The sequence below is a fragment of the Ipomoea triloba genome, chromosome 6 (assembly GCF_003576645.1).
Source record: "Ipomoea triloba cultivar NCNSP0323 chromosome 6, ASM357664v1".
NCBI lineage: Eukaryota > Viridiplantae > Streptophyta > Magnoliopsida > Solanales > Convolvulaceae > Ipomoea > Ipomoea triloba.
In genome coordinates, this window is record NC_044921.1 from 17,634,806 (window position 1) to 17,649,539 (window position 14,734).

The 14,734-nt window shown below is 35.5% G+C and overlaps 2 protein-coding genes across 3 annotated transcripts; one reads left to right on the top strand and one right to left on the bottom strand.

Moving 5' to 3' along the window:
- On the top strand, positions 1 to 2,242 carry LOC116022562 (lectin-domain containing receptor kinase VI.3-like). The gene has a single exon (XM_031263315.1). It carries the CDS (start codon positions 41 to 43, stop codon positions 2,090 to 2,092), a length of 2,052 nt encoding a protein of 683 aa, XP_031119175.1. The 5' UTR covers positions 1 to 40; the 3' UTR covers positions 2,093 to 2,242.
- Positions 2,243 to 3,671: 1,429 nt separating this feature from the next.
- LOC116022572 (CBS domain-containing protein CBSCBSPB1-like) lies at positions 3,672 to 13,450 on the bottom strand. 2 transcript variants are annotated; one of them, XM_031263328.1, is made up of 15 exons: positions 13,237 to 13,450; positions 12,926 to 13,074; positions 10,888 to 11,056; positions 10,616 to 10,748; positions 10,419 to 10,529; positions 10,135 to 10,210; positions 9,911 to 10,024; positions 9,746 to 9,812; positions 7,170 to 7,275; positions 7,032 to 7,090; positions 5,341 to 5,447; positions 5,130 to 5,260; positions 4,559 to 4,644; positions 4,387 to 4,476; positions 3,672 to 4,252 (listed from the first exon to the last, which is right to left on the bottom strand). In XM_031263328.1, the coding sequence occupies exons 2-15, from the start codon at positions 13,072 to 13,074 to the stop codon at positions 4,091 to 4,093; spliced, it is 1,560 nt and encodes a 519-aa protein (XP_031119188.1). In that variant the 5' UTR covers positions 13,237 to 13,450; the 3' UTR covers positions 3,672 to 4,090. The 2 variants fall into 2 exon arrangements, with proteins under 2 accessions (XP_031119188.1, XP_031119187.1); XM_031263327.1 differs by having other exon boundaries at positions 10,359 to 10,529.
- Positions 13,451 to 14,734: the final 1,284 nt, after the last annotated feature.

A 14,734-nucleotide genomic window follows, 5' to 3' on the forward strand; every position in this document is an offset into this window, starting at 1 on the left:
ACCTGTTGTAGAACTTCTTCTCCTTTCGAGTCATCCATCAATGGCTAAACCCTTCTCCCTTGCCTTTCTCATTGCCATCTCCACTCTCTTCACGGTATCAGCAGAATCCATTGATTTTCTGTACAATGGATTCAACGGATCAAACCTGAACCTGCAGGGAGCCACTGTGATCAAACCAAGCGGCGCGCTTAAGCTCACCAACAGATCACACAACGCAATCGGCCATGCATTTTACCCCACACCATTCCCTTTCCTCAACTCCACTTCACACAATAAAGTTGTTTCCTTTAGTACTTACTTCGTTTTCGCTATAATCCCTCTTGGGAATAACCGAGGCGGATATGGGTTCGGTTTCAGTTTATCCCCGTCCATGGGATTCCCCGGCGGCCAAGGAGATCATTACCTGGGAGTCTTCAACTCCAGCAATGACGGGCAGGAATCAAACCATATTTTCATGGTCGAATTCGATACTGTAAATGGGCACAACGAGGGGAAAGACGATGACGGGAATCACATCGGAATCAACATCAATGGAATGAGATCCGTGGCATCGAAACCGGCTAGTTACTACGTTAACGGCACTTCAAATATGGAAGAAGTAAAGTTACAAAGTGGAGAGCCAATCCAAGCCTGGATAGATTATGACGGGGTTAATGAAACCGTTAAAATTACCGTATCTCCTATCCATGTCCCGAAGTCTAGCCGGCCATTAATGTCTGAGCAAATAAAACTCTCGTCTGTGTTAAAGGAGAAAATGTACGCAGGTTTCTCAGCATCCACAGGGGAAAAGGCGAGCTCTCATTATATTCTGGGCTGGAGTTTTGGCCTCAATGGACCTGCCCCGGCCCTTAATCTTTCTCAGCTCCCTATTCCCCCGCCGGAGAATCAAACATCCGCCGGAAAAGCCAAACTCAAGAAGGCTCTCATTGCTACTTTCTCCTCCCTCATATTCTTAGCCCTGGCGGTTTGGGTTTTCCTAGCTTTATACAAAAGGGTGAGGCATTTTGAGGTATTGGAAGACTGGGAATTGGATTGCCCGCATAGATTTCGGTACAAAGATCTTTACATAGCTACCCGGGGGTTCAAAGACAACGAGCTGATCGGAGTTGGAGGGTTTGGGACGGTGTACAAGGGCGTTATACCCACTAATGGAGTTGAGATTGCGGTTAAGAAGATATCCAAGAATTCCCTTCAAGGGGTGAGGGAATTCGTGGCGGAGATTGAGAGTTTGGGAAGGTTAAGGCACAAAAACCTAGTAAACCTACAAGGTTGGTGCAAGAACAAGAATGATCTTCTTCTAGTCTACGATTATGTCCCCAATGGAAGCCTCGATTCCTTACTCTACCGACCAAAATCCAACAATAACGTTGTGCTAACTTGGGAGCAAAGGTTTAACATTGTCAAGGGCGTGGCAGCTGGGCTACTCTACCTGCACGAAGAATGGGAACAAGTGGTGGTCCACAGAGACATCAAGTCGAGTAATATTTTAATAGACGGGGACATGAATTCCAGACTAGGCGATTTCGGGCTAGCCAGGCTATACGACCACGGCAAAAACTCCCACACCACCAATGTGGTGGGGACAATAGGGTACTTAGCCCCGGAGCTGAGCCGAACCGGGAAAGCCTCGACCGGGAGCGACGTCTTCGCGTACGGCGTTTTACTCCTCGAAGTCGCCACGGGAAGGCCGCCGGTGATCTACAGCGAAGATCACGGGCACGTGGCGGCGCTGGGGGATTGGGTGGTGGAGTGTTTTCAACGCGGGAGAATTCTCGACGCCGTGGATCCTAAGTTGACGAGGTGTGGCTACGTTGTTGAAGAGGCGGTGTTGGTTCTTGGGCTTGGGCTTGTGTGTTCTCACCCTCGACCGGAATCCAGGCCGGGGATGAGAGAGGTGATGAGGTACCTTAATGGAGACGAAGCGTTTGGGATTGAAGAAGCGTTGGGGTCTGTGGGATCGAGAAGAGTGGATGAAATTACTTCAAAGTTTCTGGAGGTGTTTTCTACAGGCACAACTTCTAGTAGAGCATCATATCGTCACTCATCGTCCATAGGGCAAATCTCTACTAGTTCTTTTGAAGATGGTAGATAGCAAGCTTAATTAGCTTCATTGACAGACAGTAATTCCTTATAGTATATATTTAGGTTTGTTGTAGCATCGGATATATAATATGAAGAATATGTAATCCAAAAACTTACTCTCCACTTTTACTTTATTTGTGTTCAAATTTGATTTGAAGAAGAAAAATAAGAATGGATAAGCATCATAGTCTCTATTAAATTAAATAATCAAAACATGTCAAATCATATGGAGGTAGGTATTGAGAGTACATATAAAATTACTCTTATAATAATTCATGTATTGGTGAATTATTAGTGAGCATAAAATACAAAATAAATCAATTTGATTTAAACTTACTAACAGAAAATAGACAGACAAGTTGAGAAGTGAAAAACATTGTATTTGTTATTTGGAATAAGAGTTAAATAGGTTATCAAATTACAATGTAATTAGACCACTTAACTTTAAAAAAATTACAATTGAACCCTAAATTAACACAGTCCATGCAATTCGTCTAATTTACATGTTTCTAATTAGCAGGTTACCCCTAATTTAATATATTTTTCAAAAATATTTATTTAAAATTTAAAAAAAAAAAAGTTTTCTCTCGCCGGAGGCAGAGGGACCTTCGTCTCCATGGCCGGAGATGAAACTGTTTTTTTTAAATAATTATTTTTTAAAAATTATTTTAAATTTAGAGTGATATGTTAAAAACTTGTAAATTGAACAATTTGCATGAAATAGGTTAATTTAGATATCTAATTATAGTTTTTTAAAGTTTAATAGCCTAATTGTATTATCATGTGCCTTATTCCTTATTCTTAAGACTTTATTTTTATTTATAATCAGTAGACATAAATTAAGTCTATTCGCCTCCACTGAGGCTTGATCTCATAACCTCCCTCCTACATGTCATCTGAATACAAGGTGTTTGGCAATTATTCCATTTCATTGTGCCCGATCAACTACAAATGAAAGGTCACGCTTGTATGAGACCGTCTCACGGATTCTTATTTGTGAGACGGTTCGGGTTGGATTGAATCAACATGCAAATGACATACTTATATGCACAAATGTCATACTTATATGCTCAAATGTAATATTAATTAAGAATAAAATTTTTGTCATTTATAAGGAAAAATGTAATACTTTTTTTAAAAAAAAGTATAGTAATAATTTTGCATTTTGTTGTAAAGTATTATATTTTTATCAAAAGTATTACATTTAATATTTCCCTTATAAAAAAAATTATACTCCGTAATACTTTTGAGGAAAAATGTAATAAGTATTACATTTAGCATTATAAAGTATGACATTTGTGCATATAAGTATTACATTTACACATTGACCCGACCCAACTCATCTCACAATGAGACGGTCTCACACATGCCACAGAGGAAAAGTTTATCTTACTTCCCATAATTAACAAGTAAAACAGGCCGGTTAAAGTAAATTAAGCCGCAAGCCACCCAATTAGTTCCACCTGTTTTGATCTACAAACACAATCAACTAAACATCATTCAACTTGATACGACTTCAGCAAGAGCACTTATTAGGTATAGGCGTATAGCATACTAAAGTAATAACTTGTCCACTGAAGCAATTCACATTAAGTGAAAAAACAATAATAATCAAATAAAAGATTGTAGCAATTTACAATAATAACGGATCCAAAGTTCCATTGAAAAAGGTGGAACCAATTCACCATGGTATCTTAAATTCTTAATACTACTGGCAAAAAAATTATCAAACCATGCCAGTTCATTCGTTGAAGACAACTTTATTCAGTAACCAACAATGTATAGAAGGTGAGTAGAAATCACTGCACTAAAAATATAATTTAATATAATATAGACAACACCTGAAAAATTAAACCCCGCAGGTACTAAAAGCTCCCCTCCGTATGAACCACAAATACAAATTACATTGCACAGCTCACCAATCAACGTGAATTGCACTTTGTCCACAAAGCCAAACCTGATTGCTCCAAGGGATGTCTACCAAATGATAGTTAATGTTCTTGGATAATCAGTTACTCGATCTTCTTAAGAAAGCAAATACTCCTAACCCAGCAACTAATGCAGCACCGGCTGCCACAGATTTGTATGCCGATGCCCATGCATCTGCTTGAGCATAGTCTGTGCTACTAGAACCAGAAACCCGCCTATAATCTAGGTGCAACCTTAGTCCCTGCAATAAATGATGGCATTATTATGTTGAACACACAAGTACCACACTAAAGGCTGTTGTTTCCTTAAATTTAGGTTCAATACATAAAAAATGAAAAAGAGAAATAATAATAAAAATGTTAAAAGAGCCCGTACCTTCCAACCAGCTGACCTTGCATGTTCAACAGCAGCAACAAGATCACTATCTGATGCAAGTACGACTTTGTCGTGATCCTCATCTTCATACTGCAACCAGAGGTCCATCATGGTCTTAGTAAATAATGCACAGAAAGTAGAGGAAGAATGGCTGAATCGTTGAGAACTTTACCAGAATCTGAGGAAGCTTGTTCCGGTCAATGTCATCACCAATTCTCTGAAGAATTGCAGCAATGAGATCTGTCATGCTTTGAGTATCTGAACTCCAATAAAATTAAGAGTCAGCAATTCCGCACCACGATCCATGAAGAATCACAGATATGCATAGTAATCTTTAGAAGCCACCATAAGAGCTTATAATACTTTAACAGGGCGTTTGGTTGGAAGGAAAAAAATTACAATTCCATGGATGAGAAATAATGAGAGAATGAAGTAGGAATTCAAATTCTATTGTTTCATTTACAAGGGAATTGAATGGGAATAAGTAGTATATAATAATAATAATAATAATAATAATAATAATAATAATAATAATAATAATAATAATAAAATTACATTCCATGAACTATAATAAATTAAAATGAAATATGGTTAGGAAGTAAGGGTAATTTGGTCCTCAAGTGTCCAACTTTTCTTCCCACATGTTACTCATCTTTGATCAATTTTTTATTTAGCATTTGTATGGTTGTTGCTTAATTTTGTTTTTCAAAATATTCATACATGAAAATCATTTAAAGACATACCGCATGTGAACCTGTGCATTCTTCCATTTCTATCTTGAATCTTAAAAGCAAAAGCAGCTGGCAGGTTTGATGAAGGAAGAGTTCTTCCTGTCTCCACTCCTCCTTCAGAAGCCATTTTTAGGGAAGTGTCACTGATATACAACTAATGTTAGAAACAAACAACATAAAGGAAGATGAAAAGAAAAAACAAATAAGGAAAGTAGGTCACAACCTACGTGTCTCTTCATCATCATCAGGGGCTAGTGCCATGGCAGAATCCCAAAATTTTTGCATCATAGAGTTCGTAGCTTCATTATTTACTTCAGCAGTATTTCCTGCCTGTTTAAATAAGAGTAAGGATGTGAAATGATCTATAAAAATGCTCCCATAAGTACATACAACTATGCTGTCAATGCATCATACAAAATTAGTCTTTTCACTCTAAACAAGCAATTTTAATTTCTTGTGTATATTTCTTTAACTATCATGTCGCAATTTTAACATTACATTTTGGTAGTTTTGTCCAATTGTTATGTCCAAAGAGGCAAAAACAGTGTTGAACAAAGCCACCAATGACAGAGAAAACTGGGACTCACATTTGAGTGTATTAGAGACACTTTAACTTTTGTCACAGAACAAAAATTTGAACTTCTCATTGAAATGATAATCCCACCACTTTCTCCACCCTTTTCTTCTAGCAAAATGCTATTCGACACTATGGAACCTTCTAAGGCATACCACATTGAGGAAATAATAACTAACTTTAGTATTCAGGGATAGTACCCCAACTATACAAATCCAAGTATTCAACAATAACTAGTCCCTCCATCAAGTAATGACATTGAGATTAATATTGGCTAACTTTTGTATAACTGAAGGACCACAAGCAGCCACTTATACATGTAATGGGTTGAGCTGTTAAGGGTGGCGCAGAACAGGGATACAAAGGTGGAAAACCAAGTGAATTTTTATCAATATGCAAAAAGTTATCTCTGGATTAAAGTGATTAAACAAACTTAACTAAGTGTTTTCATTAGTCATTACTAATCAAAAGATAATAACTAAGAGCTTTCAGAATTGAGAAAACTTAGAAGAGTTTTTGGACACTAAGGTCATCTCACATGCATTAAAAATTATGATGTCAGTAAATCCAACGTCTGCCAAAGCATAATGCATGTATATAAGACAATGTGTGCGTGCGTGTGTGTGTGTGTGTGTATATATATATATATATATAGGGAAGGATCAAATGAGAACAAGGTCCTGTAAAAAGTAAGGACTGATCTCAGCCGCTGATACGCATACGCACCCATAGTTTACTCGCGCAGAAAAAGGAAGGATGGAAATCAGACAAATCAGAATACACAAGGGAAGGCTTAACTCAAGGGATTTGACAAGAATAAATCAGAGGCACAATCATCTCAATAACTCCTTTTCTATAATTATTTATTTCCTTGCACTATAAATTAGAACCTCTAGATGAGAGTAAATCATCAAATCTTTTACCATTAGTCTTTAAGCTCTAAGTGGCAGGGCAAGAGCCTAAAACTCTTGTTGGGGAAAGTCTTGTGACTTCCTGTTTCTCTTTTTCAGTTTCCAATCAATAAAACATACCTCCTTATTCTTTTCTCTAACAGTCACACATTAGGGTTCAACAATTGGTTGAGGGTTTTACCGTTTTAGTTTTTTTTTTTTTTTTTCAAAAAAAAAAAAAAAAAAACACAGTCAATTTTATAATTATTGAAAATTTTCGAGTTCACAATATTTATAAAAAGAACCCTACTTTTTTTCTCCTTATTTTCCAGCAACCCTCAACTATCAACCCAGATGGATGGACCAAATTTAGTCCTTGCTTTGTCCATGGGAGCATGTTCTCACTTGAACCTTCCCCTACACACACGCACATATTTACAAGTGCCTTACCGTGGCAATAGCTGCATGAGTGATATTAAGCACATCAAAAACAGCAACAACTACCCCATCTGCAGCAGATCATAAATTTAATGGTAAGGAACAATAGCACATAATTTATCAAGATTTTTGCATGCCTTAAAAGGTTACCTCTATCAACAACAGGGAGGTGTAAAAATTTGCCATCATGCATCGTATGTAAAGCATCAACAATAGGTGTATCAACACTTGCACATTCTGGATTAGGGGTCATGACCTGGATTTTAGAGCAAAAACAAAGTAATGAAAGGTGAGATATAAAGCATATTTTTGCAATTCTTGCAAGAAAACGTGCACAAAATAAGATCTAAACCTCTTAGGATTTCATCTAGTGCTGCAGAACATTAGTAATTAGCAGGAATCTACCATAAGGCTACATTTTTTTATGAAGGCTAAGCTCAACAATAAAAAAAACATTGGACAATAAGGGAGAGCAAAAACTCAAATAGAAAGAAATCTAGAAATATTGGAGGTTAAAATCCATAATACCAAGCCATATACAGATTCAATCAGTTGAATGTATTTATTTGCAAAAGAGAGAAATTACTACTATATATAAGTTAACACAATTGGCAATAGTTATGTTGGTTACGATAAATACACCAATTTATATTTAGTATTCGTTTAGGAAAAATGCTTTTGTTCAATATTTAGAAATTTATAGTGATCATTTGACCCTAAAGCTGTTTACTATAATACTTTATCCATTAGAGTAATTAGTTGTGCTCAACTGGCCAAATGTGGGCTATTTATAATTCAATACAAATTCTTATTGGTTCAATTATGTATGTGTGTGTGTATATATATAGGTTCAAATGCGGTCATGTTCTCCCGTGTGGACATATCAGAACCATAGGATGAGATCAGATCAGACGGATGGAAATCAATTAAATAAATAAATAAATAACGGAGGCAATTTTGTTGACCATGAATGTTTCAGTTGTGCATTAAGTGTTGGTGTGTGGTGCACTTATGAGTGCTCTGTGCTGCATTATGTGATGCTTTGTGGTGCCCCACCAAGTAGCTGAAAATCAATCAAAAGGGAAAAAAAACATGGTGCCATTTAAGTAATGTTGTGCATGTATATTTCATTGGTGCACTTAGTGCTGATGTGTGGTGCATTTATGAGTGCTATGTAGTGCATATATGAGTGTTATGTGGTGCACCACTAAATAGGGAAAAATGTTGTCGGTTCAATAAACCTGTTGAGTACTACCGTTGGACAAACAGGTCTATTGAACTCGTCGACGAGTTTGGCACCCCCGTTGAGTGGTGCAATTCTAAGTGCACTACAAATCAAGTGCACCACGTATCACTCAAAAGTGCACCACAGAGCACTTATAAATGCACCACGCACTAACCCGTATTGCACCATTGGAATGGTGCAATACTAAGTGTATTACAGATCAAATGCACCACGTATCACTCAAAAATGCACCATAGAGCACTTATAAGTGCACCACACACTAGCCTGTAATGCACTGCAAAAATATACATGTTGCATAAAATTACAAATTTGCCACCGCATATTCTCTTCTTCATTGATTTCCATAATTCCATTAGTTTGATCTCAGCTCATCCTACAGCTCTAACATGTCCGCACGACCGCACGGGAGAGGAGAGCCACACCAAAGCATGGCCCTATATATATATATATATATATATATATAGGATGACACAAAACTGACAAACTTTAATTTAATAAACAAAAGGCACCTATAATTTTTGTTATATTACCATTTGTCACATAATATCCAAATATTCTTAGTGGTTCAATAAACACCAAATGAATAAAATTAATTTCACATATACAAGAGCATTGCAAAATTTATCACATTGCTATTTATTAAGTAAAAAATCCATAAGGTTTTAGTGCATCAGTAGACGATGCTACCAACAGGTGAACTGAGACCATTCCCATATTTCCATTTATAACTATGATATGATGACACGAATTGTTAACTCAAATCCATTAAAAAAATGAGGATAACTGTAAAAAATCAAGGGTTTGCAATTTTGCATTATTTATAATAACATCAGCCATCTTCCAAAAGATCACCTTTGCTACTGAAATTTCATTTGTCAAATACCACCATAAAAGTCCCTTAATCTAAATCAACTAAAAGAAAATTGCTGATGAACATTAACCTAGTACCTTACATTTGCACAGTAGAGAAAGGGGCAAGCTTCAGGCTACTAGTCCTATCACCTCCTAACTTGTTTCTATAGAAATTCATAAACACCTAGGTTAACTAAAAACCAGTAATTTCCAAACACAGAGGGTAAGGTAGGACAAAATGACTAAGAGAGAAGGCAGATTGAATGACCCGCATAAGGCAAAATGGGAGAAAGCCACAAAAAGCTATATAGGCTGAGATCTTGACATCAGATAAGAGGCAGATGTAGTATACAAATACATTGGTCTTTGGACAACGGGAGACAATTCCAAAATACTGACCAAAAAACCATTGAAAGGAGCACTGGAGGCAGTAAGAAACTGTAACTCATGGCATTTTATTAGCTGTATTTGGAAGATACCAATAGAAAATCTTTGTTACAATTTCAATGAAATAAGAAAAAATAAATAATTTTAGGGCCAAAAATTCAGATTAAAAAATGTTTAGAAATACATTAAGTAAAACCCAAAACAAAACAAATTGTCTTACTAATGAGCAAAGGAGGGTTACCTTCTCCACTAGAGTGGACTCAGGGGGAAGATCTTGTGCTATGACTCGCATCAAGATGTCTTTTGAACTATAAAGATTATGGGGACAAGCTTATCAGCATATGTTGAGTGTGGGATAAAATTAAAAGTGGAAATCAAAAAATGTTTACGGCATAAAAGAACTCACGTAAGAATTCCACGTGGTTTGTCGTCTACCGTAACAACTGCAGAACTCATTCGAAACTCAAGCATTTTCTTTGCAGCCTCTACAACAGTGTCACTTGGTGAAACTGTGATAATCCTAGCAACATCATGACATAAGTCGAGTGAAATCTAACTCACAAATAGTTATTTGCAAAAGCATGCCAAACACACACCAGATGGAAACTTAAAAGTAAGGATATTACCTACTTTGAATTTTCTGGAATAATTGTAGACAAGGAGGGTCTGAACATCCGCTCTCGCAGAGTTTCAACAAATGTATTGCCTATATTAAGGAAGCACAAAAAAGCATGCATCACTTAAAATAATGAATTGAACAAGTATAACTAAACAACAAGAATAGGGTAAGATCTAATGTAACAAGCCTGAAGGGTATAATAATAATAATAATAAGGAAAGTTTTCGTAACCAACCAGACACAGATGCACCCCAGTGCTTTTCAACGCCTTCAACAGCAGCTACAATAGCCTTACCTTTCTCAGCTGCCCTTTCCAAGCGAGCAATAGCATCATATAGACATTTTGCTATATCAAGCAAAGCAATGACCTCTCCATTTTCCACAACAGGTAAATGTCTAAATTTTCCTGCACTCAAAGACAAGATACTCAATATTGCCTATAAAAAAAAAAAAAGCAACCTCTCTTAATATAAAAAGTGAAGCAATCCTTACCTTGTACCATTTTCTGCAAGGCTTCAACAGAAAGAGTGTCAGAAAGTACAAAAACTGGATTTCTTGTCATAACCTTAGAAACAGGTGTTTCTTGAATATTAAGCTCACGAGCAATTACTCTAGTTGCTATATCCTTCATTCAAATAAACAAAACCAAAATAAAGTTACTAAAACATATCTATATCAATGGTCCAAGAAGCATTTGCAAAGCACACAGAATATGCTTATATGATAATGTTGTAAAGTTGCACCATACATTATTCATGACAAACCTTATCTGTCAAGATCCCACATAATAATGCGTTCGAGTCTGTAAGCAATAATGCATCAACCCTACGGGCAGCCATACGACGGCAAGCTTCATATACAGTTGTTGTGTCAGGTACAGTTAGGGCTTTTGACAGCCGCAATCTCTTCACTGTCCGCTCTCCTGTTAGTCCTCTGCACCAAATTTGTCCACATCACTTATTAAACTAACTAAAGACCATTAAGATGAATATTTAAGAGTAAATCTTAAGCAAGAAAATAAATAAATAAATAAAATAAAAACAATGCTTTCCTATATCACAATTTATTAAGTGCATCCTACTATCCTAGTCATTCTCTCTTTATTTCAAATTCCCTAGGTCTACATGCCATTAAGTTGAAGGGTGATATAATCCTAGAGGAATTTTTTAAAACCAAGGCCAACAGTTCAGATGTTACAAAGGAACACTAAGGAGGAAATAAATGATTAACAACTAGAATAAACCCAGAGAAACCACAAGGAATGAACATGATTTTATTTTAGCCAGAAAAGTAACCATAATCCGCAAATTTGTAACATAGCAATGATAAAATAGCTATAGATTGGATTCTGTTAGATTTTAATCCTAAATTTGATCATTAAGAATATTTATACCAAGTCAGATGCACTAGTGGGATTGAACAGAGCAAATTATTGATGATTCTATATGATCATAAAACACAAAACCAGAAATAAAAGAATCCATAAATAGTTTTTCCAAACAGATAATAAAACCAATGTACTGTTTTTACTTTGAGGTGAATAAAAGCATTCTATTCAACACAACTACAAAGTAAAAGCATGGGCAGAAGGTGAATGAAGGTTTCTAGAAGGTAGAATAACTGTGAAATACAATAGACAAAAATTGGAGCTATAAAAGAAAACAGTGAAAGAAACCAAAAGGAAATAAAATGAATGAATAGGAAGATGTAACGTGTAGGAATTTAACTGTTCCAAAAGGAAGTTCGCGTGATGCCTTCAATATTTAAGTGACATGTAATTAAAATTAACTTCAATTTGGGGGACAGGAATTGATTAATCTATATGCATCTTTTTTTTCTGCAAATGATTACTCTCTTCTATCACAGGTAGTAATTAGTAAATTAGGCCTTTCATTGCTGTTGCCTTTTAGCTTTGGTTCTTCTCTACTTCTAACTTCACTACTAACAGCTTCAAAATTTTCCATCAAAGGATACATCTAGTTACGAGTGGACTGTTTTAAAGAGGATGGCACAAAAAGAAAGCATTGCAATAATCAATGCTAAAAAAATAACAAGGTATACTTTATTTTCATTAACCCTCCCCCTCTGTTCAAAACTGACCTGATTTTCTCAATAATTAAATTAAATAATTAAGAGTAATAAATGGAACTTTTGGAATTGATAAGTGTTCCAGACTTCCAGTTTGAAATAACCTCAGTTTTTAGGCTTACAATCACTGTGTGTGCTAGTGTTTGTGTTGTTGTGAGTAGAGAGGTGTGGCATACAAGTCAGCACTTTCTATCAAGCCAAAGCTTTTTAGGAGCAAAAATAAAAAGAGAAAAATATATAAAGCATACAAGTAAGAACAAACAACAACAACAGCATACGAACATATCTGCTTATAATTACTTTTAGTTATAGTGTCTTTGTGCCTTAGAATTGTCCATTAGTATGCTATGGTTAAGCCTCACAGTACCCAGACAAAACAGGAATACATGTGAATTCTTATTCATTTATTCAATCTGTCTGTACATCATCATACATAAATATTTTTAATTAAACCTAGGAATTTGATGAATGTGCGTACCAAAACACATCAACTCAAAATTATACAGAATCAAACTTCAAATTGGAGAGAAACAGATGAAAAAAGTTTTTCGAAAAGAAAGTCAACTGCAAGGGAACATCATCAATTAGTAAACATGTTTTATTCAGTAATAAGTTATTATAGTCCGAAGAATCCCGAGGACTAGCTAAATACGGAGTATTAATCATGCTACAGCATAGTTACAGTAATTAATACGAAAGGAAAGACAACCGCACATGGAGCGAACCGTAGAAAAAGACTTTCGGGAAACTGAATCGCCCAACCCCCCTACTTCGTTCTCCGCTGTTTTCTTCTTGGTCTGCAACGAGTAGCTGGTCGACGACAAACTTCTCCTCGACGATCCTCCTCCTTGACTAGTCGTCATCTGAACAATCCATTTCAGAACCAATCAAACTGAAAGAATTCGTTTCTCTTTTCCGGATTATTCATCCCATCTCAACGGTCAAATCCCCGTTCTTAGAAATTAAAAAAAAAAAAAAATCGATCGAATTCAAAAACAAAATACAAGAAAATAGGATTAGCAAACCTGGAAAATCAAGCAACGATGAATAGCTAAATGATCGAACAAAAGATCTTCAAAAAGAGATGGTGAATGTGGCGGGAAAATACAGAAACGAGAAAATAAACCCTAAGAAATGGGAGGAAAGGGAGGAGTAGCGTTCGCGTTCTGCCTGGGGCCGCCCCTCTCTCTGTCTCTCTATCTCTCTGTCTCTCTCCCTCCCTTTGAAAGGAATACGGAAACAATAGAAAATTATGGATGGCGTGATATTGGGACCTCGGCCAATAAAATTGTGCCGCGTCTGCCAACTTTCCTTGGCCGGAATATTGGTCCAATTAGACTGCACCCTGGACTCTGGAGGAGAGAGTTACCGTTGGGTACTAACGCAGTAACGCAGCAATTGCATTAAAATGGTGATAGATTAGTTAATGCTAAGACTATTGTGAATTTTTATTTATGAAATACACCGAATCAATATGAAAATATAGTAAAAAGTGTAATACTTTTAAAAATATATATACTCTGTACAAGTTTTTACATTTTGATTTTAAAATATTATTATATTTTTGTTCATATAAGTAATAAAATACTTGTCAACATTACTTATAATAAAAATGTAATACTTTTAATAAAAAAAAATGTAATACTAAGTAACAAACATTTCATTACTTTTAATAATACATTTTTCAGTATAAGTATAACATTTTTATATTGACTCAATTCGATTCACGAATAATGATCCAAGAGACGGTTAAACCTTTTAGGGGTCTTTGGTACAATGATTATATTTGGTTGGTGATATAATATTTCTATATTTGGTTGAAGATATAGGTATGTAACTTTTTCATGAAATAAAATTTAAACAATTTACATGCCAAAGACCCTGTGGTATAATGGCACCCGGTGTCTCAGTTTATACTTCCACATGAATGATGGGAGTGGGTTCGAGTCCTTAGTGGAGTCAACTCTTAACTCGTTGTGCCTCAGTAACTACCACATTGTAGTCAGTAGTACTGTTAATTCGACCACAAATGGTCCTTTGACTTGGTCATAAAATAAAAATGTTTATACTTTTCACCAACAAGCATAATTGAAACAATTAACAAATATAAATACTCCTAAATAAAAAATAATGCACTTTATATATCGTAATTATGCGTACAAAATGAAGATTTAATATTAGAGCTATCTGTTTTAATTTAATCAACATATTAAAATGGAATAAATTTTTTTCAAAAACTTTGCTTCCATCATTTTCATGGTTGTTCATACATAGCCGATTAATAGTTTTCACTCTTATTTTCAAAAAAAAAAAAAATAGTTTTCACTCTTCATTAATCGATCAAACATTTTGTTTGGGACATAACTGAAGGCCGCCACCGTTGGATTAATATAATTAATCAATTACAAATTGCGAACATTAATCATGCATTTTTATTTAATTTGTTCATTTATGTAATTTGTCACGTCCATTTTGTTTTTATATTTATTAACGTTTATTAATGTTTGAAATTAATTATGTTGC

Bases quoted from the DNA above. Each gene is read 5' to 3' on its own strand.
- LOC116022562 (XM_031263315.1), top strand. From the start codon at position 41: ATGGCTAAACCCTTCTCCCTTGCCTTTCTCATTGCCATCTCCACTCTC.
- LOC116022572 (XM_031263327.1), bottom strand. From the start codon at position 13,074: ATGACGACTAGTCAAGGAGGAGGATCGTCGAGGAGAAGTTTGTCGTCG. The intron at 10,211-10,358 runs GTTGGTTACGAA...TCCTTAATATAG, and splicing joins CTGGGGTGCATCTGTGTCTG to GCAATACATTTGTTGAAACT. The intron at 4,645-5,129 runs GTATGTCTTTAA...ATTGGAGTTCAG, and splicing joins AATGCACAGGTTCACATGCG to ATACTCAAAGCATGACAGAT.